The 25,899-nt window shown below is 59.6% G+C and overlaps 2 protein-coding genes across 2 annotated transcripts in view; one reads left to right on the top strand and one right to left on the bottom strand.

Moving 5' to 3' along the window:
• Positions 1-1,788, top strand: part of PGLYRP1 (peptidoglycan recognition protein 1) — a 2,739-nt gene extending 951 nt beyond the window's left edge. The window contains 3 exon segments of the mRNA XM_004597928.2: positions 1,192-1,231; positions 1,233-1,314; positions 1,590-1,788. Of these exon segments, the coding sequence (XP_004597985.2) occupies positions 1,192-1,231; positions 1,233-1,314; positions 1,590-1,768 (301 nt within the window). The 3' untranslated portion in view covers positions 1,769-1,788.
• Positions 1,789-2,211: 423 nt separating this feature from the next.
• On the bottom strand, positions 2,212-25,899 carry CCDC61 (coiled-coil domain containing 61). The gene is given in 16 exon segments (XM_058674357.1): positions 2,212-2,422; positions 2,560-2,632; positions 2,965-3,022; positions 3,127-3,202; positions 3,314-3,353; positions 3,355-3,460; positions 3,711-3,786; positions 3,875-3,956; positions 3,958-4,036; positions 4,421-4,503; positions 4,591-4,801; positions 7,564-7,725; positions 8,513-8,670; positions 9,195-9,277; positions 9,526-9,684; positions 25,895-25,899. Coding segments are annotated over 15 exon segments (1,533 nt in total). The 5' UTR covers positions 9,674-9,684; positions 25,895-25,899; the 3' UTR covers positions 2,212-2,324.

Below are 25,899 nucleotides of genomic sequence, written 5' to 3'. Positions count from 1 at the left end.
GGAGCAGGGACTTTGAATCGGCTCTGGGAGGGGGAGCTGAGGGGAGGGTATGGTGGGCGGGGAGTACTGGGGGCAGAGGCTGGGCAGCTGGAGATGGGGCACTGTACGGGGCACAGGCAGGGGTCTAGGGGGTGGAACAGGTCGCTCTGTAAGGACTGGCAAGTTGCTGTGAGAAGTTTAATGGAGCAGAAAAACATGGGCTGACTTACGGGAGAAGACAAGGTCAGGGTAGTGTGGCCATGGCTCCCCACTTCCCAGGCCCTCACCAACGAGACCCCTGTGGGGCTGGGGCTCCAGTCAGACAGAGGAATCCCACAGGCTCCCAAACGCAGATGGGTGAGAGACACCTGCAAAATCCCAGGAATGCATGTTCCCAGGCCCTGCCCCTCTTTAGAAGACCTTACTCTAAGAAATCTGGAAACTTCCATGGGTACCCCCAGTTCCAAATGCTGTCACACACCGCCTTTAAGGTGTTGGATCCAAGGACCAGCTAGCTTGGAACTTTGGGGTGGCCCCAAAGCCAGGCACGTCTGTGGAGGCGGCAGACTGCAGGTGGCTCCTGGCATCTCAGGAACCAGAATCACCCAGGACCCAGAATGCCCCTGCTGCTCCTGCTCCCCCGTGACCAGGGCACAGCGAGCACAGCCAGGCCACTGGGCCAGGGGCTGGCCAGGTGGGAGGGGTCCTGCGAGCCAGATTCCTGAGTAACAAGAGCCCAGCTGGGCCCCAGACTGAAGGCCCCACGGCGGGGAGCCTGAGTAAGCAGTAACTGCTGCAGGGGAGGATCGTTTATTCCCACACGTCAAGTCACCAGAGATGCTTTCTGTGAGTCTTCAGGAAGTACTTCCGGGGTTGGAAACACGCTACAGAGGCAGATAAATCCTGGGGCTTCAGGTCCTGCTCTCACCCCAAGCCCTGCGTCTCTGTCCCTGTGGCCAGAGTGACCACCAAGGGCAGCAAGCAGCCTGGGGCAAATAAGCCCCAGTGGGCGGAGACACCATGGAGACCTGGCTGAAACCCTGGCTCTCTCTACCCAGCTGGCTGTGTGTCCTCCGGCCGGGGAGCCCACCTCTCTGCTCCCACACAGGGTGCGAGTGGCAGGAAGGCAGAAGGGGAGAGGTGGATGAGGTGGTAGACTGCTCCCAGGAAGCTGTCACTCACTCATCAAGCCCCACCCATCCAACCACACAGCTTCCTGATTGGAGAAGACGGGCTGGTGTATGAGGGTCGCGGGCTGGAACATCAAGGGTGACCACACAGGGCCCACCTGGAACGTCAGAGCCATCGGCATCAGCTTCATGGGCAACTTCATGGGTGAGCTGGGCACTGTGGGCAGCACAGCAGAGACCCACCCCACGCCCCGCTGGCAGGTGGTCACATTTTCTGAGCCTCTCCCCTCACTAATAATGGGGGTAATTTTCAACCACAGCATGGGGGCCGGGGTAGGATGTGATGATTCCCAACACTGAGGTCAGCTTCTGGGCAGGCGGGCCCCTCCCCCGGGGATTCCCCAGCCCCAAGTCCAGCTCCGTGCTCGCCTTCACCTCACATGAGCCCCAGTCACACTCCCGCCTCTCTGCACCCCCCAGATCGGGCGCCCCACCCCCGTGCCCTGCGGGCGGCCCAGAGCCTGCTGGCCTGCGGTCAGGCGCTGGGCATCCTGAGCTCCAACTACGAGGTCAAAGGCCACCGGGACGTGCAGCAGACGCTGTCGCCAGGCGACCAGCTCTACCGCATCATCCAGACCTGGCCGCATTACCGGGAGTGAGGCCGGCGCCCCCCCCCCTCCCGCCCAGGTCCCACCCCGCAGCCCTCCCCTCCCCCACCCGGGCCCCCAGCACCTCCTCCGCAATAAACCACCTGCAGGTCAACTGGTGTCTGCAAGCCAGCGATCTCCACACACCTCCCTTCCCTGGGGGGACCCCCAGCCTCCTCCCAGCCCTCCATCCTCTCTGCTGCTCAGAACCCAGGGGCCCCGACCCTAAACCAAAACCCCACAGAGCCCAGCTGGGGAGCAGCTCCACAGCTGAGAGCCCAGGAATCAGCACCTTGTGGGCCTGGACAGCACCCACACCCTCAGCTGCGGGGCCTGTCCTTCCGGCCCGGGCTGCTCACTGCCACCCATGAGCCCCCACCCAGAAACACACACACATCCAACTCTTCCTCTCTCCCCACCCAAGCCCTGCCCTTCAGTCATCAGAGAGGGCCCCCCCAAGGGCAAATCTGTTTATTTACAAAATGCAGGTGTGGCTTGGGGAGAGGGCGGGGCCAGGGCCTCCCACACTGGAGACCCCCCAAGAGCGGCAGAGCCCCGCCCCCCACGATCAGGACCGCGTGTCCAGCCGGTTCATGTACTCCTGCAGGGCCTTCAGACGGGCGTCTATCTCAGCCATGTCAGCCGCCTGGTGGTCTGAGCTATACTCTGAGGGCGGGGGGGGGGTGGGTACCAGAGGGGAATGAGGTGGCAGGCCCTTCCACCCTGCCCCACATGCCACCCTGGGACCTCTCCTAGTGGGGCCTGGGGGGAGGCAGGGCAGATGCAGGGTCCCACAGGCTCACCTTTGATGGGGACCCAGCCCCCCGAGGTGGCCAGTCGTCTCTGATGATGGCTACGTTCCAGAGCTGTGGACTTCTGGTGGCAGGGGAGCCAGGAAATGGTTCAGACACTCCACTTCACTCCTATCCCCCAAATCCCACTGGGATTTCTGCACTTCAACAGGCACATGGACTGGCAGCTGCTGGGACCCCCTCTTATGCCAAGGAACCCCCTCAGTGAATTGACAAAGAAACTTGAGGTACACACAGGCAAAAGAATGGTCATGCACTCAGCACCTGTGCCAGTGTGCCCCCCACAACCCAACAGCCTCCCAAGGCCCCTGGCCACAGAGGCACCTGACAGTCGCCCTCTGCAGCTGGACCCCGGCATGACAGGCCACCAGGGCTGCTGGCCAGGGCGACACTCACCATGTGGGACCCACTCCAGGAGGTGGGGCTGGAAGGCTTCCGGAGCCTGCGAATGCTGCTGGGGACAATGGGGCAGGGGAGGGAGTCTTGGCACTCGGTCATCCCTGCTGGTTCTACAAAGGCCCCGCCCTTCATCACCCACTCCCCCAGCCCAAGGCTCACCCTCTGGAGAGCGACTGGGAGAGGTCCAGCTCGCTGCCAGAGCTGGCCGAGGAGCAGCGGCTGCGGAAGCTGTCGACTGGAGAGAGGACCTGGTGTGAGCGCTCAGCCTCCCACCCACCGCACCCCCAAACCCCCCACACCGGCCCACCTGACCCCACCAGCCACACCACAGCCTCCAGCCAGTTACCCGAGGAGCTGCGGTGTCGGGAGCGGTTAGCTGCGTCCCCCCCGGCTGGTCACAGCAGCAGGAGGCCGGGCCTGGCGGGACCATGAGATGGACAGACCGTCCCCGCTTGCCCCGGTGCCCAGTCGGTTCCGCTGCTGCTGCTGCTGCCTGGAAAACCGGGAAGGAGACCCCCATGGGTGGCCCAGCCAGGCAGGGAAAGGTCCTGCTGCACACCCCTCCCCCAGCGGGTTCCAGGCCAACCCCAGAGAGGGCTGGGGGGCGCCGGCCAGGTGGGAAGAGGAAGCAGTGAGCAGGCAGGGGAGGGCCCGGGAAGGGGGCAGGGTCGGTGAGGAGGTAGATGGAGGCAGGTGGGCACCCGGCCAGGTGTGAGGCGGCTGAGCAGGGCACGTGCCCTCACTTCATTTTGATCTCCCTCTGTTTCTTTTCCTTGGCTTTCACAAAGGCTGTGGGGTCGAAGCGGGTGGCACGACCACCTAGGATAAAGTGGAGGTGGGGTTACAGGATCGCCCCAGGCCACCGCCCCTGCCTCCACTTCCCCGAGCAGGGCAGGCAGGCCCAGACCTGTGGGTGAGGGCGAGGGCCGAGCAGGCCGACCACGGCCCCGGCCGCTCTCCCGAGATGAGGAACGAGCAGCCGCGCGGCCCCCGCGACGTGGAGCGTTCCCGGGATGTTGAAGCCCGGTTGTCCCTGGCCGAGGCCGGTGCCACCGGTGTAGTCCGTCTCCTGGCAGCGTGAGGCGCGCTGTTAGTGTTTCTGGCGTGCACCTGGCCAGCCCCACCCCGACCCCGACAGCACCTTCTCCAGCTCCCAGACACGCACTGCCCACCTCTGGCCTCCCCCAGGATCTGCAAGATTTAGAGAACAGCCGCTGCCCCCACAACACACACCCCAAACGACGCCCATTTGCCACTTCCGGACATCCCAGCACAACCCCTTCACCTGCAGCATCTACACATACCAAGAAATTTCCTGACCCCGCCTGCCGGGCCACACCCCTCCAGACCACGGCCCTCTCCAGGTCCCTATTTCCAGTCCTGGCCTCAAGCCCCGCACTCCTCTAGGCTCCACCCTGCCCGGCCAAGCGCACCTGCCGGCCCCGCCCCTCACCCTCTTTTGTACAGGGCCAGCTCGCCGTTGAGCGTCTTCAGCCGCGCGCGCAGGCTCCGCTCCGACGCCTTCACCTCCTCCAGCTGCCGGCAGGGGAGAGGCGCGCAGAGGTCCCCAGGGAGGCCGAGGCCCGCGCCCCCCGCCGCCCCGCCGGCCGCCCCGGCCCTCACCTCCTTGGCCAGGCGGCGGCAGTCCTGGCCGCGGCGGCTCGACCCCCGGTGTCCCAGGCCGCGCTCCTGCCGCAGCTCCAGCTCCAAGCTGTGCACGAGCCCGCGCAGGGCCTCGGCCTCCTGGCGCGCAGCCCGGCCGGCCAGCGCCTCCTCGCGCGATCGGCCCAGCTGGGTCTCCAGCTCCCGCTTCTCGGACACCAGGCGCGACACCCTATGGCGAGGGGTGGGAGAGAGCCCGCTGGGCCCCATCCACCCTACTCCTCCTCACCCACACCCGTCATTTCACTTCCCCTAGCAAAGGGCCAAGGCAGGAGACCCTCTCCCCTCACTGCCAGTTATTACCTCCCCCTCCTCCGGGAGGGAGCCTAGGGTACACACACACACACACACACGCACACGCACACGCACACACACCCTCCTCCTGGGGCCAGGGGATGCAGGGCTGGGAACCCGGCCGGGTGAGTTCTGATTCTTTAGAATCCACCTCCGCACCCCCACAGAGGGCCCCCATTTCCAGCTTCCGGTCTCACAGGCTCCCATTTCAGGGAGGACTCCGTAAAATGCAAGGCTGATCTGAGCACACAGACCTCTTCCTGCCGAAAGGACACAGCGGACTACTCCATGGTACTCCTGGCTGCCATGTTTGTAGCAGCAGCAGGGGCGGAAGGAAATGAGGCGGGCACCGCTGACCCCGGTGGGGACCTGGACAACACTCAGCCGAGCGCCTCTCCCTCCTGCTGGCTCACTCCCCGGGCGCCAGGCAACAGCCGGAGCTGGGCCAGGGCTGGACAGCAGAGCCAGGCCTCCCGGGTGGGGAGCTGTGCTGCGGCAGGCTTGGTAAGCTGTAGGCTTCTACTGCACACTCCTCATTTTATGTGGAGCGCATCTCACAACGAGAAAGTTAAAAAATAGGGACCAGCACTGTGGCACAGGGATTGTCACCACCCGTGTCACCACCATCCCATAAGCAGTGCTGGGTTCAAGTCCTGGCTGCTTCTCTTCCGACCCAACTCTCTGCTAACGTGCCTGGGAAAGCAGTGGAGGACGGCCCAAGGACGTGAGTGGCCACCACCCAGGTGGGAGACCCAGAGGAAGGAGTGTGACCCTTCCGGCTCAGTGCGGCCCAGCCCTGGACTCTGGGGGCATTTGGGGAGGGGACCAATCTCAATCGCTCTGTCTTTCAGGTAATATATTGTGTTTTTTTTTAAAAAGATCGATTTATTTTTATTTGAAATACAGATTTACAGAGAGAGGAGGAGAGACAGAGAAAGATCTTCTGTCTGCTGGTTCACTTCCCCAAATGGCCGCAGTGGCTGGAGCTGAGCCAATCTGAAGCCAGGAGCCAGGCACTTCCTCTGGGTTTCCCATGCAGGTGCAGGGGCCTGAGGGCTTGGGCCGTCCTCAACTGGTTTCCTAGGCCTCAAACAGGGAGCTGGATGGGAAGTGGAGCAGCCAGGACTCAAACTAGGCACCCAAATGGGATGCTAGCACTACAGGCGGAGGCTTATCCTGTTGAGCCACTGCACTGACCAATATATTTTTTTAAAAGGAAAATGAAAGAAAAAGCATTTATGAGATAATCAGAGAAGTACAGCCACACCCACAGGGGGCCAGATGACCTGGGGTACTGCTCACCCTGGACGGGTGCATGTCTCTAGTGCCCTCCCGGGTGACACGTAACTCTGAAGTGCTCTGGGCTTGCGAAGGTGCTAACCCAGCACAGGAGCCGCCCCTCTGAACAAACCCAACAGGACAGCACCACGTGCACAGCGGCTGAGGCTGCAGGGCCAGTGCGCGCGTGACCATCTGCCATCCACTTCTTTGTGGGCTCACGCCCTTTCCGAAGGAACATTCTGGAAATCTGGAGCTCCCCAAGGAGCTTCCATTCAGTCCCCCCAGCCTGCCTCCTTCTCCTGGGACCAGCCAAGATGCCTGGGCGAACTGGCCCGCCTGTGTGCTCTCTCCGCTTCCTCCCCACCTGCCGTGGCTCTGAGGCACCTCTCCTTGGTGCTGGCACCAGCCACAGCAGAGCGTTGCATATCAGCACCATCTCTGCTTTCTGTTCGGCTCTCCACGCCCCCCCCCCGGACAGCGGCTGCACCTGTCTGGCTCACTGTGCAGGAATGCAGGCCCCAGGGCCAGGCCACCTCCCTCAACTCTACTCCGTGTGTCCCAGGCAGGACAGCCTCGACAGCTGTCTGGGCCTCACAATGACATTGACAATGACACTGACCTACACGCCTCCAGGGGCTGATGAAGAGCGTTTAGACCGTGAGTGTCAGGCAGTGGAGAGCACAGACACAGTAATCAGGGGCCGGGCGTTGTGCTGCCCTGGGGCAAGATACCACCTGGGCCACCAGCGTCCCACATGGACACCAGTTCCAGTTCTTGCTGCTGCACTTCCAATCTACTCCCTGTCAATACGCCGGGGAAAGCAGTGGAGGATGGGCCCTGCACCCGCACGGCAGGCCAGGCGAAGCTCCTGGCTTGGCATGCGCCAGGCCCTGCTGTTTGTCCCACTTTGAGTGAACCCATAGATGGACAATTGCTGTTACTCTCTGTAACTCTTTCAAATAAATAAAAATATCTTGCACAACATTAACTAGTGACAGATAGTGCGCACACTCAGTAAATGTTGGATGAACGAATGAATGACCGAATGATTCTCCTCTCAAACTCTGACCGGACTGCAGCTGCGGGCCCCAAGTCGGCCTGATAGTTCTGCCAGAGGTTCCAAAGGCTCAGGGTGCCCCCAAGTGGCCGGCCTGGGAAGCGCAGGCGCCTCCCGGGGAGGACGCTGACCCAGCAGCTGCCCCGTCTCCTCTGCCCCTCAGCTCGGTCCAGCACAGCCAGGCTCCTCCCGGCAGACCCAGAGAGCAGAGGACGGGTCCTCCCTGCTGGCACCTGGCCCGCAGCACCCACAGTGCCCTGCATGTACCCACATCCGACCCCAGCCGCCCAGGTTGCACTCACTGCTCCCGCAGATGCCAGATCTCCGTCTCCCGGGAGTCCCGAGCGTCTTGGCCGTCCAGCCCGCGCAGGCGTCCCAGCTCCTCCTTCAGGGAGCGGATGATGCCCTGCAGGACCACTGGGTCGGGCTTGCCCTGGTACGGGAGGGGCAGCGGGTAGTGAATCCTACGGGAGGGGGGATCAGAACCGGGGAACCTCAGAGGCTGAGAACCCCCTGCCGGGCACCCCAGGACTCCAAACTCATCAATCCCCCAGTCCTCCCAGGTAAACGCAGCAGCCTGGGGGGGATGAGGGCCCAGTCTCTCGCACAGGTAACAGGATGCCGATGTCCGCTTCGCCAGCAGGGGGCGACAAGGCAGCGCGGCAGATTGCACGCGACCACCACCCAGGAGCCCCTCACGAGCGAGGACAGGGCCCCCCAACAAGCACAAACTACAGTCACTTCCTTGTCACCCCTGCTAGAGGGGGTGCTGGTGCACAACCTAACTGTTCCCCCAGGGGGGAAATCTGCCTCACCCCACGGATCCCCCCCTCAGTCACTTCGGTTCTTAGAGTATTCTCCCCTTCTCACTGGGAAACCCAGGAGCCGCGAGAGCTGAGCGGACACTGTCCACTGCCCATGGCCATCACCAGCCCCTCTCTCCCTCACCACCTGCCCGTGTCCAGGCCAGAATGCCAGATACTCATTTTCCCAGTGTCCCTTGCAGGTGACCACTTCCGGTCATAGCTAAGGGGTCTTCAAAAGAGTTCAGAGTAAACCAGTGGACAGGAGGTTCTCGCTTGCTCTCTCTCTCTCTCTTCTCCCTATTGCCCCTTCTACTCTTTCTTTCTACCCCTCAAATAAACACACTGTGAAGTCTTGAGGACACCAGACATCTCAAAGCCAAGGCTGACCCAATGTCCCCGTGCTGTCCTGGTGACCAGGGGGCTCCTCCCCGGCCTCAGCCCCCACCTGTCAAACTCCACGGAGTAGATGAGGATCAGGTAGCGCTTGGAGTTGAGCTGGGCTGACCTGGGGGCCACCGAGCCGGGCCGGGCCCCCATCTTGCGGTTCCGCAGGGACTCCAGGTCTGTGTAGGTCAGCAGGTCCAGCGTGACGGACTCACTGCTCTGTCGGGAGAGGGAAGCAGGAGCTGCCGCGCAGCCTGCGTGCACTCCTATTATTGCCGTTCAACTCTTGACTACACATTTGTACCAGGTAACGCCAGCATCCCATGTGGGCGCCGGTTCAAGTCCCAGCTGCTCCACTTCCCATCCAGCTTCCTGCCCGTGGCCTGGGAGGCAGCAGAGGATGGGCCCATGCTTGGACACCCCCTGCCACCCACGTAGGAGACATGGATGCAGCTGCAAGCCCCTGGCTTCAGCCTGGACCAGCTCTAGCCACTGCGGCTGTCTGAGGAGCGAACCAGCACACGGTTCATTCCTTCCTCTTTCAAATCATTAAAAACGAGTATGAGTGGCGCGCTATTCTCCCTTTACACTTCCTCCACAGGACTAAGTGCTAGCAGATCTGGGACAAGCCGTTCGCAGCTGAGAGAGGAGACAGGGCCTTGTGTTTTCCAGGGAGACAGAGGGGAAGGGTTTCCTGCAGAGCACTCTGGCCTGAACCCCCCGAGCCTCTGCCCTGGCCCTACCTGTGTGAGAGCCGACTCCAGCATGTTACAAAAGATGTTGAACTGCTTGAAGTTCCCCGTCTTGTGTGTCAAGTCTTCAATGACTGGCGGGGGACAGGGTGGGTAGGGAAAGGGGGAGTCCCTCTTAGATCTGACCACTGGCCCAGCCAGAGTGGGGGGCACCCAAGCTCTCCAGACCTCCCCCCCTCCAGCACCTCCACCCACAGCCCCTCTCCCCCTCACCACCACCTCGCAGGGTTGCTGGCCAACCACAGAAGGGGCAGGTAGGTGGGGTTCCGGTGGGCTGGGGGAGACACACTCCGCCCGCCCCACTCCAGGCAGCCACACTCACAGTTGGCATCGAACTCGCCCCGCCACTGGTCAGCCGTCATCCGGTCCTCCACCTCCAGCTCCAGCACCTGACCAGAAACCGCCACACGCACGGCGTGTTCCACGCCCCGGAAGACATAGTCCACCTGCAGGCCGGCCGGCTGGTTCATGGCCAGGGTCACTGTGGACAGGGAAGAGCAGGGCTGGGAGGGCAGGGCCGGGATGGAGATCCTGGGGCAGCGTCTGCCAGCCGCGGCACCTCAGTGAAAGCTCGCTCCCCTCTGTGGGCCTCACCTTCTTTCTTTTTTTTTAGGATTTATTTTTATTGGAAAGGCAGATTTACAGGGAGAAGGCGAGACCAAAATATTCCATTCACTGGTTCACTCCCCAAGTGGCCGCAATGGCCACAACTGAGCCAATCCGAAGCCAGGAGCCTCTTCCAGGTCTCCCATGCAAGTGCAGCATCCCAATACCTTGGGCCGTCCTCAACTGCTTTCCCAGGCCACAAGCAAGGAGCTAGAAGGCAAGTGGAACAGCAGAGACATGAACCGGCACTTATATGGGATCCCAGTGAATGCACGATGAGGACTTTAGCCACTAGGCTACCGCACTGGGCCCTTGCCTCACTTTCCTAATCTGGTAAATGGGTAGACTAAGACCCCATGCAGGCTTACAGGAATGTATGGTTGCCAATCATATCGCCTTAGTGAGACCATCACTCACACCATGAATGTTTGTGCAGAAGAGCTGAGCTGGACAGGGAGACCAGGATCGATGGAGCGGGCAGAGCGGCAGAGCACAGAAGGGGCTGGGAAGGCTGCGGCTCTGGGGAGAGGGCTCCGGGTGAGGGGACCGCCAGGCCTGCAGGCTGCCCGGGAAGCAGCCCATTCCCAGGGCCCCTGCTCAGCAGCTGGAGTATCCTGTCCCAGACAGGAGCCGGGGAGCTGGGGGAGGTGGTTGGCCTGCGTCCTGAGCTCGGACCCCAGGCTGGCTCAGAATGAGAGCTCCCCCTGTCCTACCATGGGTCAGAGTGTTCAAATAAAACCGGGAGCTGGGGAGGCCACAGGAGACCAGCATGAGGGCAGCCAGCATATGTGTGAAGAGTGTGGGCAGGCCTGCTTCCCTAGAGGGAGACCCCCCATACCCCACAGAGTGGGGGGAGGCGGTTCGAACAGCCACACCTGGGCCAGCTGTGGGCTGTTCTCAGAAAAGCCGGGAGGTCAGTGTGGGCAGCAGCTGCTGAGCAAGCAGAAAAGAGTAAGAGACGGTGAGATCAGAGACGTGGCCGGCCGGCGGGCACTCACACAGGCCTCTATCCGCCCGGGGCGGCACCCCTGCTCCCCACCCACCCACCCCCACCGAGGCCTGGCAGGAGAATGGAGGGAACGATACGCAGTAGAACCTTTGGAGAGGGCGCTGAGCCTAAAAGCTCCGCAGAGACCTGGCCAGGCCACGTCATAAGGTGGCCCCGGGACACAGATGTCCTGACAGTCTCTTGTGCTTTCTGGAGGGGTTTCCGGGAACCTGGGGACCCCTTCCCCCAGAAAACCCACACTAGGGTAATTTCTGCTTGGCTCTGAGGGTCCAGAGGTGCGGATTAACAACCCCGGGTCTGACTGTTCATTCCAACTACTTCCTCACTCTCAGGCCAGACGCCATAGATCCCGCCCACAGCCCCACCCCTCACACCCCGCCAGCCAATCAGCAGCCGCACCACGCCGTTGCCATGGCACTGGAGGTCGGCAAGCAAGCATGGCATCATCATGCCTACCGAGTGGAAGCGGCGGCGCGCCACACCTCACCCCTGCCTCCTCCTTCCCTGCTCCACACTTCGCCCCTGTCCTCCTTCCCAGCTTCACACCTCCTCACCCCTGCCCTCCTCCTTCCCTGCTCCACACCTCACCCCTGCCTTCCTCCCTCCCCACTCCTCTGCATACGCCCCCCACCCTGCACCCTGCACTTTCATTGTTTTTAGTCCCAGCCCCACCACCTAGGCACCTGTTAGTTCTCCGCTGGAATTCAACGCTCCCCTGTGCACACCTCCCCCTCTCTCACCTGCACAAGCTTCGCCCTCACCTCCCCAGCCCAACTCCTCTTCCAAACGCTCTTTCACTTCTGATGGAATAAATCCTGCACGTGTGCGGCTCCACCCTCCTCCCTGGCCCAGCCTCCAGTGGGAAGGGTCTGGGCTTCCCTCCTCTCCACAGAACCCCGCTCTCCTGTCCCTTGTGTGACACCCCACCAGCCCCCTTATTTCCAGCCCGCTCTGTGCAAGTGGAAGAGGGTCAGTGCACTCTGCTCCCTCCTTCCCCACCCTACCCCACAGTTCCCCACAGTTCCTCACCCCATAGCTCCCAGGGCCCTCCTGTATTACGCAATTCCATCACCCCACCCCCACACAACAGTCCCAGGTTCCACTTTCCCCACACCACTTTCCACCTGCATTCCGCAGCCCATCTGAGTCCACGCCCTCCCAAGTGGTGAGACACTTCCCCTCCCAGCAGGCACCAGTTACGTCCCTTCACTTCCCCAGGGAACAGTCCCTCACCCATTTCTGGGATCCCCCAGGGCCACTTCCCTCCACCCACCACCAGACCCTGGCCCTCTACTCACATCCTCCATCCTTGCTACGGGACCAGGGCCACATCCTGGTCATTGATGTTACCCCAATTTCAAGCTCGCCCTTGCTCTTCCTCCCCAGCTTCAGCTTCCAGCACCGGCCTCAGGTTTGACCCTTGCTAGTGAGTCAAGTCAGGCCTGCACTGGGCATGCCCCCCCCCCCCGTGGTCATTAGGGAAGCTGAAACTGACCCTTGCCTACAATCCTACGGCAAGAGTCAAGGAATCAGGTCCCCAACTAATCACCCAGCCGCTGCCCTGGCCTGTGCCTCCTAGCACCAACCCACCCGTGGTCTCCCACCTTCAGCCTGGCACCTGCTGCAGGCTGGGGACCTCTGGGCTCAGACACCAGGCTCCTATGGCATGGCCTCGGGTGAGGCATCTGCCCCCCTTCTGGCCCTCTCCCATAGTACAGCGACCAGAATGAGAGGTCCTTGAGTCAATTAATTCGGTTGATGCATAGGAGGTGCTTCTTGGGGCTGGCACCCTGACAGGATAAACTAGCCTTCCACATGCAGCTCTGGCATCCCACATGGGGGCTGCATCCAGCTCCCTGCTTGTACCCTGGGAAAACAGTGGAGGATGGCACAAAACCTTGGGGAACCCAGAAGAAGCTCCTGGCTCCAGACTTCAGACCGGCCCAGCTTCAGCCATTGCACCCACTTGGAGAATGAACCAGTGAGTGGAAGATCTCTTTCTCTCCTTTTGAAGTTTGTCTTTCATGTAAAAAATAAGTCTTAGGGCCCGGCACAATAGCCTAGCAGCTAAAGGTCCTCACCTTGAATGTGCCAGGATCCCATATGGGCGCCGGTTCTAATTACGGTGGCCCCACTTCCCATCCAGTTCCCTGCTTGTGGCCTGGGAAAGCAGTCGAGGACGGCCCAAAGCCTTGGGATCCTGCACCCATGTGGGAAACCTGGAAGAGGCTCCATGCTCCTAGCTTTGGATTGACGTTGCTCCAGCAATTGCGGCTGCTTTAGGGAGTGAATCAGTGGACGGAAAATCTTCCTCTCTGTCTCTCCTCTTCTCTGTATATCTGACTGTCCAATAAAAGTAAATCTTTAAAAATAATAAGTCTTAATGAATGGAAGATGTTTCCAACAGTGGCTGCACTCGCCACTGCCATCCCTGTGATGGGCTCATGAGAAGCTGGCAAGCTTCTTGAGCTGCAATGCCCTGCCTGGAGGCATTGCAGTAGGGATCACTTGTGTCACAGGAGACCACGTGCACAGGGTTCCTGGACCTTCGGAGGCCACCGTGGTCTCTCCCCTCTGCCCACTCTCCAGGGTCCCATCAGTGAAGTATCCTCACCTGCAGGAAGGCCTCTCTGACTTGGGCAGTGCCCCCAGCGTACCCAGCCCTGCCCAGCAGAGGAGTGGCCATAGGAGAGGAGTGTGCTGACAGCAGTACCCTCCCCACCTCGGCTCCAAGCCAGCCCCAGAGTGTTTCAGGAGTGGGTCCTGGCACACCTGGGACCACAGTCTGCCCAGTCTGATACCCAACCCTGGCCCCACCCACCACTCAAAGCAGGGAGAACTTGGGGTGGCCGACACCACAGAAGGACCACCTAACATCTGTGCCCCCACTGGGGGGACCTGAGTCCTGGAATCACCCCACCCCCCCAGGGGGAGGGCCACACACACCCACCTCCGCAGCATCAAAAGCTACTTTGGAGGTGCGTGGGCAGCGGGGCCATGGTGAGGCTGACCTCCACAGAGACCTGAGGATTGTGGGGCAGCAGGGGGATGCTGAGCCATGCAGCCATGCAGGGAACCGCAGCCAGATGGAGGGTACGGCAAGGACAGTGGCCCTGAGGTAGGGAAGGGTTTGCTGAATTCAAAAGACAGCCAGGATGCCCAGAGTGGCCGCACAGTGTGGGTGAGGGGGCTGTGGCAGGAACTGAGGGAAGAGAGGAGGCTGGGTTGGCTAAGGACGTCAGAGACCAGCTGAGTGAGGTGGGAGCCAGGAACATGGTCTGAAAACGACCTGGGGCCCGCACAGTAGCTCAACCTGCTAATCCTCCACCTGCAGGCACACCATCCCATATGGGCACGGGTTCCAGTCCTGGCTGCTCCACTTCCCATGCAGCCTAGGAAAGCAGCCGAGCATGGCCCAAGGCCTTGGGACCCTGCACCCAAGCAGGAGAACCAGAGGAAGCTCCTGTCTCCTGGTTTCAACTTGGCCCAGCTGGGGGATGAAGCGGCACATGGACGATTTTTATTTTCATAGGATTCCCTCCAGGGGGAGGAGGCAGAGGCCAGGAGCCCAGGGAGGAGCTCACAGCAACCAGACCAGGTTAAGCGCAGGAGACGGCGAGGACCAGGGTGGCTGCAAGGGAGCCCACTCGGATTTGCTCTGCAAGAGGCACTTGTACCTAGAGTGGGATGTGCTTGATCCCACTCACCACGTGTGTGGGTGCTGGAACCGGGAGGCAACGCAAGACAACCCCAGACCAGCTAGGAGCAAAAACACAAATGTCACGTGCGGACGTCAACAGGACTTCCAGACAAGGGGTGTCCCGGGGGCGGGGACGTGCGTCTGGAGGTCTGGGAGTCATTAGGAAATGCAAAGGCAGGGAGGTAAACCATAAGGTGACGAGGTACTCGGGTCCAGGAGGACGCTGCTTAGGGCCCCCCCAGGGGTCCAGCGCCCGGCCCCAAGGCCTCTGCAGAGCAAGTGGGAGAACCGAGATTTGAACTCGGGCAGCCCTCAGCTCACATCTAGGCGAGGCTTAGCGCCTTGCCGCCGTCTCCCCTTCGGGCAACTTTAGAGACCCGGGACACACCCCATAACTCACACCGCTGTCCTCCGCCCCATCGCCCCGAGTTAAAGGGCACCCAGCCGCCGCCGCCCCCCAGGACCGCCGCCTGGGGCCCCGCGCACCCGCCGCTCCCGCCGCTCCTCACCTCCTCCGTCGACACGAGCCGTTCAACCGCCGACGCTCCGGCCCCGCCCCGGGAGCCGGCCTCCTCGCTCCTGATTGGCTCGGGCTCTCCCATAGTCTAATTTCCACTCGTCCAAGCAGACGACCGTCAGGCTGTCCCGCCCCACCTCAGGCGAGAACCCGCCCTCTCGAAGGTGTTCCAATCCGGACTGAGGGAGTTCCCGCACGACAAGTCCCTCTCCAATCATAACTGGTTCAAAGAGCTGCCAGTCACGCAAAGAGGTTGGTCCCCGGTGTAGGGATGGAGGCTGGGGGGAGAATCCCGGAAGCAGCGCCTGGACTCCGCCCACGCCTGACGGTAGGCTAGGTTCCGCCCACCTGGGCGGGGCTGGAGGAGGGAGTCGGGTGTGCGCGCGCACCGCGCAGTCTGGAAGCTGTGGGAATGTTCTCTGGGTCGGGACAGGTTGATGGTCGCTAGGTGCGTTCCGAGGCTGCGGCGAGCGCTGTGCAGGACGTGGCTTATGTAAAAATCCATGACGACGCTGCAAAGTGAGGCTTTATTTTGGCTTGGATCTCCATTTTGCTGCCAGCCAAACAGGCTCAGAGAGATATAAACGCTTTCCTGGAGTACCACGCGGCTCCTGAGTGACTCGGCCGATGGAATTGAGGGGAGCAAGAATACAGAAACAAAAGCACGAGAAAGTGGGTCTGCCTCTGAAATATTCTTCCTTTAAAAAGATTTATTTTAAAGGCAGAGTTACAGAGAGAAGGGAAAACAGAGAGAGAGAGGTCTTCCAGCCATTGATACACTTCCCACCTGGGAACTCCATCAGGGCTGGAACTCCATCCAGGTCTCCCACGTGGGCGCAGGGGCCCAAGCATCCCAGGCCATCCTCCGCTGCCTTTCCAAGTAGCAGGGAGCTGGAAGGGAAGTGGGGCACCCTATGGGATACCAAGTTGTGCCACAACGCTGGCTCCTACAAAGATTCCCAAAAGAAAAAAAAAAATCACTTAGCATATGACATGGCAAATTCCATGCCCGAAAGACCTAACAAATAGTACAAACATTGCAAAAATCCCCCAAATAGCAGGCTGTGTTTCTGTCAGTTTGCTGCCTGGATGAGCCCCTTACGAACAGAGAGGGGAGGACAGTCATATTTCTCCAGCATGGCCAAGGGGACGTTGTAAAAATCCATTACAGGATAGCTAACTCATGGTTCAACTTCACAGTATGGGTGACATCATCTGATTTTTTTTTTTTTTTTTTTTTTGGAACATTGCCGTCACGCTCCATTCATATGCTGGCCGTGTTTTTGGAAAGAAAATGTTTTCTCCAGGCTTGCTTCTGGCTCAGTCCTTTAGTGACGCCTGCCTCACTTCCCCTACACAAGGGCTTGGGGGCCAGAGAGCCACATTCTTGCCCCTGCAAGAGCCTGGCCAGGTCCCTGGTGAATTAGCACCTTGGACAGCGGACCCTAGGTAGGAGTCCTGGGGCAGGACTTTTACCTACCCCAGGACACCTGCCTGCGAACCACATGGAAGCAGACATCCCATCCACACCTGTCTGTCTTCCCGTAACCCACCCCCACCAACTAAATGCGTGCCCCACATCCCATAAATACACAAGGCTACTCTGCCAGCCCCCCGGGCTAGGTGAGTACAACAAGTCACAAACAGAAACAGAAGACAACAGCAGTCTTTCCCGGCTGCCCGTTAAGGGTCTTCTTTTTTCTTGGGGGGGGTGCATTACCCAGCCATCATCCCATACTGGAAGGCCTGGGTCAAGTCCAAGGCTCTGGTTCCAACTGCTGCTACTACACAACCTGGGAGGCAGCAGGTGGTGGCTCAAGCGCTTGGGTCCCTGCCTCCCACGGGGGAGACACTGACTGGGTTTCAGGCTTCTGGATTTGGCCTGGCTGTCACAGACATTTGGGTCATGAGCCGTCAGAGAGGAGACAGTCTGTGTGTGAGAATGTGTGAGGGTGAGTGTCCTTCACAAAGGAGCAAGGGACCAGAAGAGAGAGAAGAGTAATAAAAGTACAGGCTGACACTGGGGCTGCAGAGGAAACTCCGGAGGAGCAGGCGCTGAGCTGGTAGGGAAATGCTGAGCATGGCATGTCCGGAAAGCTAAGGGAAGCCCCCAGGGTCCAGAACACGCCCTTCAGGAGGGGCTGTGCACAGGCACACGTGTCCTGTGCCGGGTAGAGCAGTGAAGGTCCATGATAACCCAATCAAGGGCGGGTTGAAGCCCCTGCGCAGAGGAGGGGACACGCTCCACTGAAGCTGGTCCAGGCTGAAGCCAGGATCCAGGAACTTTCTTCAGGTCTCCCACGTGGATTCAGAGGCCCAAAAACTTGAGCCATCCTCCCCTGCTTTTCCAGGCACATGAGCCAGGAGCTGGATGGAAAGTGGAGCATCCAGGACTCAAACTAACATCCAAAGAGGATGCCATGCCCGGAGGCATGATGGTCCAAAGCACGGAAACCCTGCACCCACGTTAGAGACCTGGAAGAAACTCCTGGCACCTGGCTTGGAGTCAACTCAGCTCTGGCGACTGGGGCCGTTTGGGAGTGAACCAGTGAATGGAAGATCTCTGCATCTCTAAGTCTACCTTCCAAGTAAATATAAATAAATCTTAAACACACACACACTCACACGGCAAAGATAGCTTTCAGGGCACACATGAATCTTAGCAAAACAGAGGAGCAGAAGACGGGCAGAGAAGCCAGCATCTAGGCACATTAGAGTGAGTGCCTAAGGGGAAGCAAAAGGGAGCGGCTAAAATCAAATCCCACCAGCAATAATCAATCAATTGATTGATCGCAAAGAACCAGCACAAGTCTAGGCATCTGCGGTGTCAAGCCAAGGAGCTAGGGCGGGGCCTCGATTGAGGGGAGGGGCTCGGTCGAGGGGAGGGGCCTCGGTTGGGGCGGGGCCTCGGCTGAGGGATGAGACCTCGGCTGAGGGGAGGGGCCTCGGCTGGGGCGGGGCCTCGGCTGGGGCGTGGCCTCAACTGAAGATGGTGCTTGTGAGCGAAGTGATGGAGTGATTCAAGAGGTTAAGAGCACAGTGATGTAGATGACCTATCACTGTCTTTACAGAAACATCTTTTTATTTCTCCTGAATGCAACAGTGTATGACTTGCCTTTGGAGAGGAAGCAGTGAGACTGGTTCTGCCGTGCAGGGGCTTAAAGCTGCAGCTTGCAAGGTTGGCCTCCCATGGGAGTAGCCCTGGGTTCAAGTCTCGGCTGCTGCACTTCTGATCCCACTCCCGTTAACGCACCTAAGGGAGCAGTGGAGAATGGCCCAAGTGCTTGGGTTAGAGCTCCAGGTCCCAGTTTGGGTGTTGCAGCCATCTGGGGGGTGAACCAGTAGATGGAAAATCTTGCTCTTCCCGTCTCTCCCTCTTTCTCTCTAACTCAAATAAATAAACAAAGCTTTCAAAAAGGGAAGAAAAAAAATGCTTGGCTGGAAAGGGTGGACCAGGGTGGAAACCAGCACCAAGGCAGCAGGCTCTGGTGAAATTGGGGTGGGAGTTGGCAGGGGTGTAGGGGGCAGAGTTGGGGAGACCGGGTCAGGCTGGGAAGCTGAAGGTGTGGCAGAAAAGGCTGATGGATTGGCCACGAGCGTGAAGAAAGCAGTAGTGTCAAGGGCAACGGCAAGGTTTTGGCCTGAGCCAGCAGAACTTGGACTGGATCCCGGCGGCAGGAGGGAATTGCAGGAAGATGTGCAGGCCTGGCTGGGGGGTGGGGACGGGACTCTGTGCCGGGACAACATGGCTGAGGCGGGCCACGGAGGCCCACGAGAGCAGAAGCAGGCTCAGCATCCAGCCTTGGCTCAGCCCCTGCTCACCGTGAGCTGCTGGGCAAGATGAAAGCCCACTCTAGACTTTCATGTTCCCCACCTGACACAGGGGGACTGCCAGGATGAAAAAAACCCTCAGCACTGATGAGGGACCAACACACAGGCATTAGACAGCTCCCCTCACCACCCCCAAAACCCACTGCCATACCACAGGATGAGACCTGGAGGCTCACTGGGGACAGCAGCCAGCAGTGTGGGTGAGCATGTGTCCTGCACCCAGGAGTGACCATCCCTCAGGTCACCCTGGGGCCCCTAGGGGTCATGGCTCTATTGCCACCCTCACTGGCAAGTGGGGAAACCGAAGCTTGGGAACTGTGAAACGCCTGTTCCACTATGCTCCCACCGTGTCCACAGCTGCTCTCCCATCCCGCCCCAGCTGCCAGCATCTGTCCAGCAGCCTCCTGCATGGTCCAGGCCGCCTCCTGCCCAGCCTCCCTGCTTCCCATGTCTGCCCCTGGTCACTGTGTTCTGCATGCTCAGCTGAGAGCAGCTGGTGACAAAACTTAACTCAGCCTGCATCCTTCTGCTCAAAACCCTCCGGTGGCTCCCACTGAACTGGCGAGCCACACCTGGCTCTCGCCAGCAGCCCGGGAGGCCTTGCCCCGTCACCGCCCTGCCTCCTTCAACCTGCTCCCACTCTTCTCCTATTTCCCTGGACTCCCCATCGCTCCTTCCCCAACTTGCCAGGCTTGCTCCATGCCTCAAGCCCTTGGCATTTGCTGTCTGCTATCCCCTCTGCCTGTGGGCAGCTCTGTGGGGGGTCCGTGGGGCCCACCCCCTCACCTTCTTCAGGCCTCCAACGTCCATGCCGTTTGTCACAGGGGCCACCTCCCAGCCTGGTTCTCTCCTCCTCCCCCACCTCACCCTCACCTTCGCATGAGCAGTGTCCAACACCAAGGAGGCGCTCCGTGCATAGCACCTTGCCTGCAGCATGGCCGTTCACGTCATCATGAGGCATTGTGGGGACCACGCGTGGAGGTGACTGCTCCACAGAGGTGCTGCCACGGGTCCCAGCCCTCCCAATCCATGGCCCCTTGCCTGGGAGCCCATGTCAGGAAGTCCTCCAGCCTGGAGTCTCCCCTGGCTCTCTTCCAGCAACTCTACTCCTCCCCATCCCTGACCAGGCATCCCAGAACTCCACCCCATAGCCCCAATACCAGGGTTTTGTCCACCGTGCCAACTGCGTCTGGTTAATGGGCTGTGAAACCCAGCAGCACCTCCCCATGGGATCCATCAGCACCCGGGCTCGAGGGGTAGACGCTCGGCCGACTGAGGCATAGGACAAGCACCTGTGCTCTGTACGCCGCCTCGTGACGTCAGCCAACTTGCTCCTGTGAGTCAGAAGTTTCCAAATAAATAGAGAAATAAATAAAATAACCTTCCGCTCTACAGCCCTGCTCCCCGCTCTGGGATCCCGGGATGATATTAACAGTGACACACGTGCACCCGCTGACAGAGCCCCCATACAGGCGGTTTCACCAGCAGTGACTCGGGGCCTCCTGTCCACATTCAGCACAGCTGGGCTCCCCGCTTGACAGAGGCAGAGACGCGGGCTACGACTGTAGAAAGCCGGGGACTGGTGAGCGGGGGACTGCGGCCCCGGCTCGAGCCTCCCTCGGGAACCGGGCAGGGAACACACCTGTCCACTCACCTGCTGGCCCGCTGGCCTCGCCCTCCCGACCTGCTCCCCACCGACAAGCAGCACTCAGAGGAGACAGCCCATCTTTAGAGCCCCCCAAGGGCAGGTGCACCCCAGCCAGTGCCATCTTTTCATCCCCATTTTACAGGCTGGAAAACTGAGGCCTCGCCTTCCAGAAAACAGCAACTAGAAAGCATTTCCAAGGATCTACCATTCCTCACTGATCTCTCTCTCTCCTTTTTTTATTTTCTGTAAGAGTTGCTTATTTATTTTATTGCAAAGTCAGCTATACAGACAGGAGGAGAGACAGAAAGATTTTATGTCCATTGATTTACTCCCAAGCAGCTGCAATGGTTGCAGTTACGCCAATCCAAAGCCAGGAGCCTGGAGCCTCTTCTCTGTCTCCTACATGAGTGCAGAGTCCCAAAGCTTTGGGCTGCCCTTGACTGCCTTTCCAGGCCACAAGCAGGGAGCTGGATGGGAAGTGGGGCTGCCAGGATTAGAACTGGTTCCCATATGGGATCCCAGTGCATGCAAGGCAAGGACTTTAGCCACTGAGCTACAACACCAGGCCTCTCTCTCTCTCTCTCTCTCTCTCTCTCTCTCTCTCTCTCTCTCTCTCTCTCTCTCCTTTTTAAAAAGGGATTTATCTCATGTATTTGAAAGGTAGAGTTGGACCCAGTGTGATGGCTCAATTAGCTAATCCTCTCCTTGCAAGTGCCAGGATCCCACATGGGCGCCAGTTCGTGTCTCGGCTGCTCTGCTTCCCGTTCAATTCCCGGCTCGTGACTTGGGAAAGCAGTTGATAATGGGGCCAGAGCCTTGGGACCCTGTTCCCACATGGGAGACCCAGAAGAAGCTTCTGGCTCCTGGCTTCGGATCAGCTCAGCTCCAGCCATTATGGCCATGTGAAGAATGAACCAGTGGATGGAAGATCTTTATATCTCTCCTTCTCTCTGTAAATATGACTTACCTTTCCAGTGGAAATGAATAAATCTTTTTTAAAAGAAAAGAAAGAAAGGGATCTGACGCGGTAGCATAGTAGCTAAAGTCCTTACCGAGCATGCACCAGAATCCCATATGGGTGCCTGTTTGTATCCTGGCTGCTCCACTTCCCATCCAGCTCCCTGCCTGTGGCCTGGGAAAGCAGTTGAGGATGGCCCAAAGCCCTGGGACCCTTTGCCGATGTGGAAGACCCAGAAGAAACTCCTGACTCCTGGCTTCGGATCAGCTCTGCTCCGACCATCGCAACCACTTGGGGAGTGAACCAAAGGATGCAAGATCCTTCTTTCTGCCTCTCCTCCTCTCTGTAATTCTATCCAATAAAAATCAATCAATCAATAAATCTCAGAAAGAAAGAAAAAGAGGAAAAAAGAGAGAGGCAGAAAGAATGAACAAGATCTTCCACACACTGGTTCATTTCCCAAATCTGGTACAGAAATTCCGTCTGGGTCTCTCACTCGGGTGCAGAGTCTCAAGACTTTGGGCCACTTCCGCTGCTTTCTCAGGCCACAAGCAGGGTGCTGGATCAGAATCGGAGCAGCCAGAACACAAACCAGTTCCCATAGAGGATGCTAGCATTTTAGGCAGTAGCTTAAGCGGCTGCGCCACAACACTGGCCCTCACCCATCTCTCTTTAAGAGGCAAGAGAGAGAAATGGCTAAGGGCGTGACTGCCTGCCGGCATTCTAATCCCAGCCCTCAGAACTGTGTAGCTCTGTGCTCCCAAGTTAGTTTTCTGGGACCTTCTGTATAATGGACACAATGACAGCAACTTTCCCATCAGGGCTTGCTTAAGAAGTAATCGATTTCAGACCTGGTGCGGTAGCCTAGTGGCTAAAGTCCTTGCCTTGAATGCGCCAGGATCCCATACGGGTGCCGGTTCTAATCCTGGCAGCTCCATTTCCCATCCAGCTCCCTGCTTGTGGCCTGGGAAAGCAGTCGAGGATGGCCCAAAGCCTTGGGACCCTGCACCCGTGTGGGAGACCTGGAGGAAGTTCCTGGCTCCTGGCTTCGGGTTGGCACAGCACCGGCTCTTGCGGTCACTTTGGGAATCAATCATCGGACGGAAGATCTTCCTCTCTGTCTGTCCTCCTCTCTGTATATATGACTTTGTAATTTAAAAAAATAAATAAATCTTAAGAAAAAAAGAAGAAGTAATCAATTTTAAGGGCTGGCGTTTTGACATGGGGTAAACCTGCCACCCAAGGTGCTGGCATGCTATATGAGCACCAGTTTGAGTTCTAGCTGCTTCACTTCCCTGTTAATGGTCTGAAAAGGTAGAGGAGGATAGCCCAAGTGCTTGGGCCCCTGCACCTCTGTGGGAGACTCAAAAGAAGCTTCCAGCTTCAACTGGCCAAGTTCTGGTTGTTGCGGCCATTTGAGGAGTGAGCCAGTGGATGTAAGATGTCTCTGTTTCTCCCTAACTCTGCCTTTCAGATCATTAAAATAAAAAAGATAAACAAGTCCAAATCCACACCAAGTGAGCTTGGTGGCCACACCCATCACAGGGTGGGGTTCCTGACAGCCCCACATACTCCAGTATTTGTCCCTGTTCCCAGGGGAGTCCCCGCAGCTGGAAGGCGGGAAGTCAACATTAGCAGGTAGATGTGCCTGGACTTTGAAGCCCTCTTTGCAAGGGTGTTAACATCCCTGGCAGAGACAGCAACCTTGCCCCAGACTCAGAGAGAGAGGACGAGGTCCTGCATAGGTCACACAGATCATGCATGGCAGGTTCCACAGCCAGGCTTGTGTGTGTGTCCAGGTGCAGCTGACCACCCAACAAGGAGCACCACCCCCATACAGCTCCAGGGAGCAGGTGAGCGGTGGCCCCTGTCCCAGCTTCACTTGGGGCTCTGTGGTCCCTCACTCTTGCTTTCTGCTCAGCCTAGGGTGCCTGTACTCCCTGAGCGTTCTAGGGTGGGGACCCTGAGGTGGCGTGGGTGATAGTGGAGGGTGCAGCCCCCTCCATCAGCCTCTGATTGGGGCCCTGCAATCCCCCAGGATTTGGTGCTTGGAAAGCTGACGTTTGGTTGCTATGGTGATGGGTTTGGGGCGGTTGCCATGGCAGCAGAACTAGCCCGGGTTTAAAAATATCTAGGAGGAGGTTTGTGTTTGTGTGTGAGTGTGTGACCGACCATGCTGTTGTGTGTGACCAAACGGGAGAGCTCGGGATGTGTGTGTGTTTGTGGGGGGTGGGGGCGTGGAGATGGGGCTGTGTGCGGGCCGAGTAGCACACAGCCTCCCTTGTGTATTGTGTGTGTGTCACTGGGTGGCACCCAACCAACGTCTAAACATTGTGTGTGCCGGACTCTGAGTGTTTGCTGCCACCTGCATGGTGTGCAAGGCTGACGAAATCTGCCCACCAGTCCACTTGGCTCACACCAGTAGCATATGTCTTATGTGACCTAGGCCATACATGTCCTGAGCCTCTGATCACGTAGGTGGAATTTCTCAGGGTACGTAGGGCCAGACAGGTAGTTGGGAATGGCCCTGAATCTGGGCACCTAGGGCACACACAACGTTCTGGTGTGACTTGTCTGTGTGTGAAAGCCAGGGTTGTGTCTTTGGGTTCATCTGACTTACAGGTGTGTGTGTGTGTGTGTACGCGTGCACGCCTGTCCCCTGGGAGCCTTCACATGTCAGAGTGCACCTGTGTGGAAGTGCAGGGCTTCTGTACACCTGTGCACCCCCAGTAGGACCTGTATGTGTGTCACAGCTGTGGAGCTGGGCCTGCCTGGGTGACGTGACTCTGTGTGACTAGGAGGGTCCCAGGGGGTGGATCTCAGAGTGACCCTGGGATCTCCCTGTGCGCCCTCCCACCTCTCCTCTGTCTCCATGACAACCAGCTCCTCAGCTCTGCCTCCCTCCTCCACACCCCTCACACACACCTCAGGGATCAGGAAGATGGTGAAGGCGTATCCAGTCTGCACTGGACCACAGCCCCTCCCTTCTCATCCCCTTGGCTCCAGGGATAATGAGGGGAGGGGACAGATGGGCGACCACCCCGTCCACCCCAGGCCATCTGCTACCCGGCATGCTGGAGACCTGGGCAGAAAGTGGGGTGGAGCCCATCCCACCACCATCCGGAGCCCCCTGGGAGCTCCTGGGAGTCCCTCGGAGTACAGCCTTGGCTCAGGCTGACCCAGGAAGGAGAGAGTCCTCAGTGATGAAGAATACGGGATAAGGGAGCTTAGAGACCAGATGACACGGGAGGGCAGCTGCAAACAGGGTCCCCCCTTGCCAGTGACTAGTTCCGTGGACCCAGCTTTCCCTCTATCCACACTGGCGGGGCGCCCCCACCCTCCACCTCTCCTTGGAAAAGGGGACTTTTTCAGTCCCCTGAACTGACAGGCTCACTGTGCAGGGGGACACAGCACTCTTTGGCCCCTATGTCCTGGGGGTTGGGGGGTGGTTTGAAGCCAGAGCCTGCTGGATGCCAGGCTTGGGGGTCACAAGCTCTAAGTCGGATTCCCCTTTCAGGCAAGTCCCTTGAGCCCTTGCAGCTGCCCGGGGCTGTTGACCTGAAGACGCTCTGAGCCGAGTTTGGTATCGTAACCCAGTAAGGTTCTGCGACTCAGTCTTGCCATCTGCAGAGTGGGCGTGCACACACACACTCAGAGTTGCCGGCTCCGGGCAATGAAGGTTAGAGCGCCCGTGGAGCCAGAGCCGGCGCAGAATAAGCGCTCACTAAAAGCCGATCCCAGGGTCCCTAGCTCAGTTCCTGGAGGGGCAAGAAGCAGGTCCCTCTTGGCTGGCAGCCCTGGAGGGGGCGTGGCCAACCCGAAGGGGCTTCCAGGGAGGACCAATGAGGGCGCCGCGGGGGCGTGGCCCTGGCCGGCACGGGCGTGGCCTCGCGCGGGTGGGCGGGGCCAGCGGCGGTGGGAGCCCCAGGGAAGATGCTCGGGCCCGCAGCCACCGCCAGGGCCGCCGCCGCTGCCGCCCGCGCCCGCCGCCCCCGGGGCCCCCACTAACGGCCGCCTGCGCTCCTCCGGCCCCCCGCCCCGAGCAGGGCCTGGGGGGCTCGGCCGTGCGCCCTGGGGAGCCTCCCCGTCCGCCACCCCCGGGGGCGCGGCCAGTGCCCGGCTTCCTAGATCCTGAGAGAGAGACAGAGACCCCACCCACCCCTCAGTTCTCCCCGGGCTCGGGTCGGAGACCCCACACACACGCTCACACACACATACATACACCCCGTGCCTTCCCACTCGGTTCACATCCGCTCTCCGTCGGCACCCCCACCACCCCCAGAGCCCGCTCCCGCCCGCCTCCCCTCGCCGGGGCTCCCCCTCCCCCACCCGCGCGCCCCCTCCCCCTCCCACATCCCCTTCCCTCCCCCGCCCCCCCACCATGAGGATGATGGCCGCCGGCGCGGTGCACGGCCTCTTCACGGCCT

Source organism: Ochotona princeps, chromosome 16 (genome assembly GCF_030435755.1).
Source record: "Ochotona princeps isolate mOchPri1 chromosome 16, mOchPri1.hap1, whole genome shotgun sequence".
NCBI lineage: Eukaryota > Metazoa > Chordata > Mammalia > Lagomorpha > Ochotonidae > Ochotona > Ochotona princeps.
Note: the sequence above shows the minus strand (reverse complement) of the source record. Positions and strands in the feature narration are given on the sequence as shown.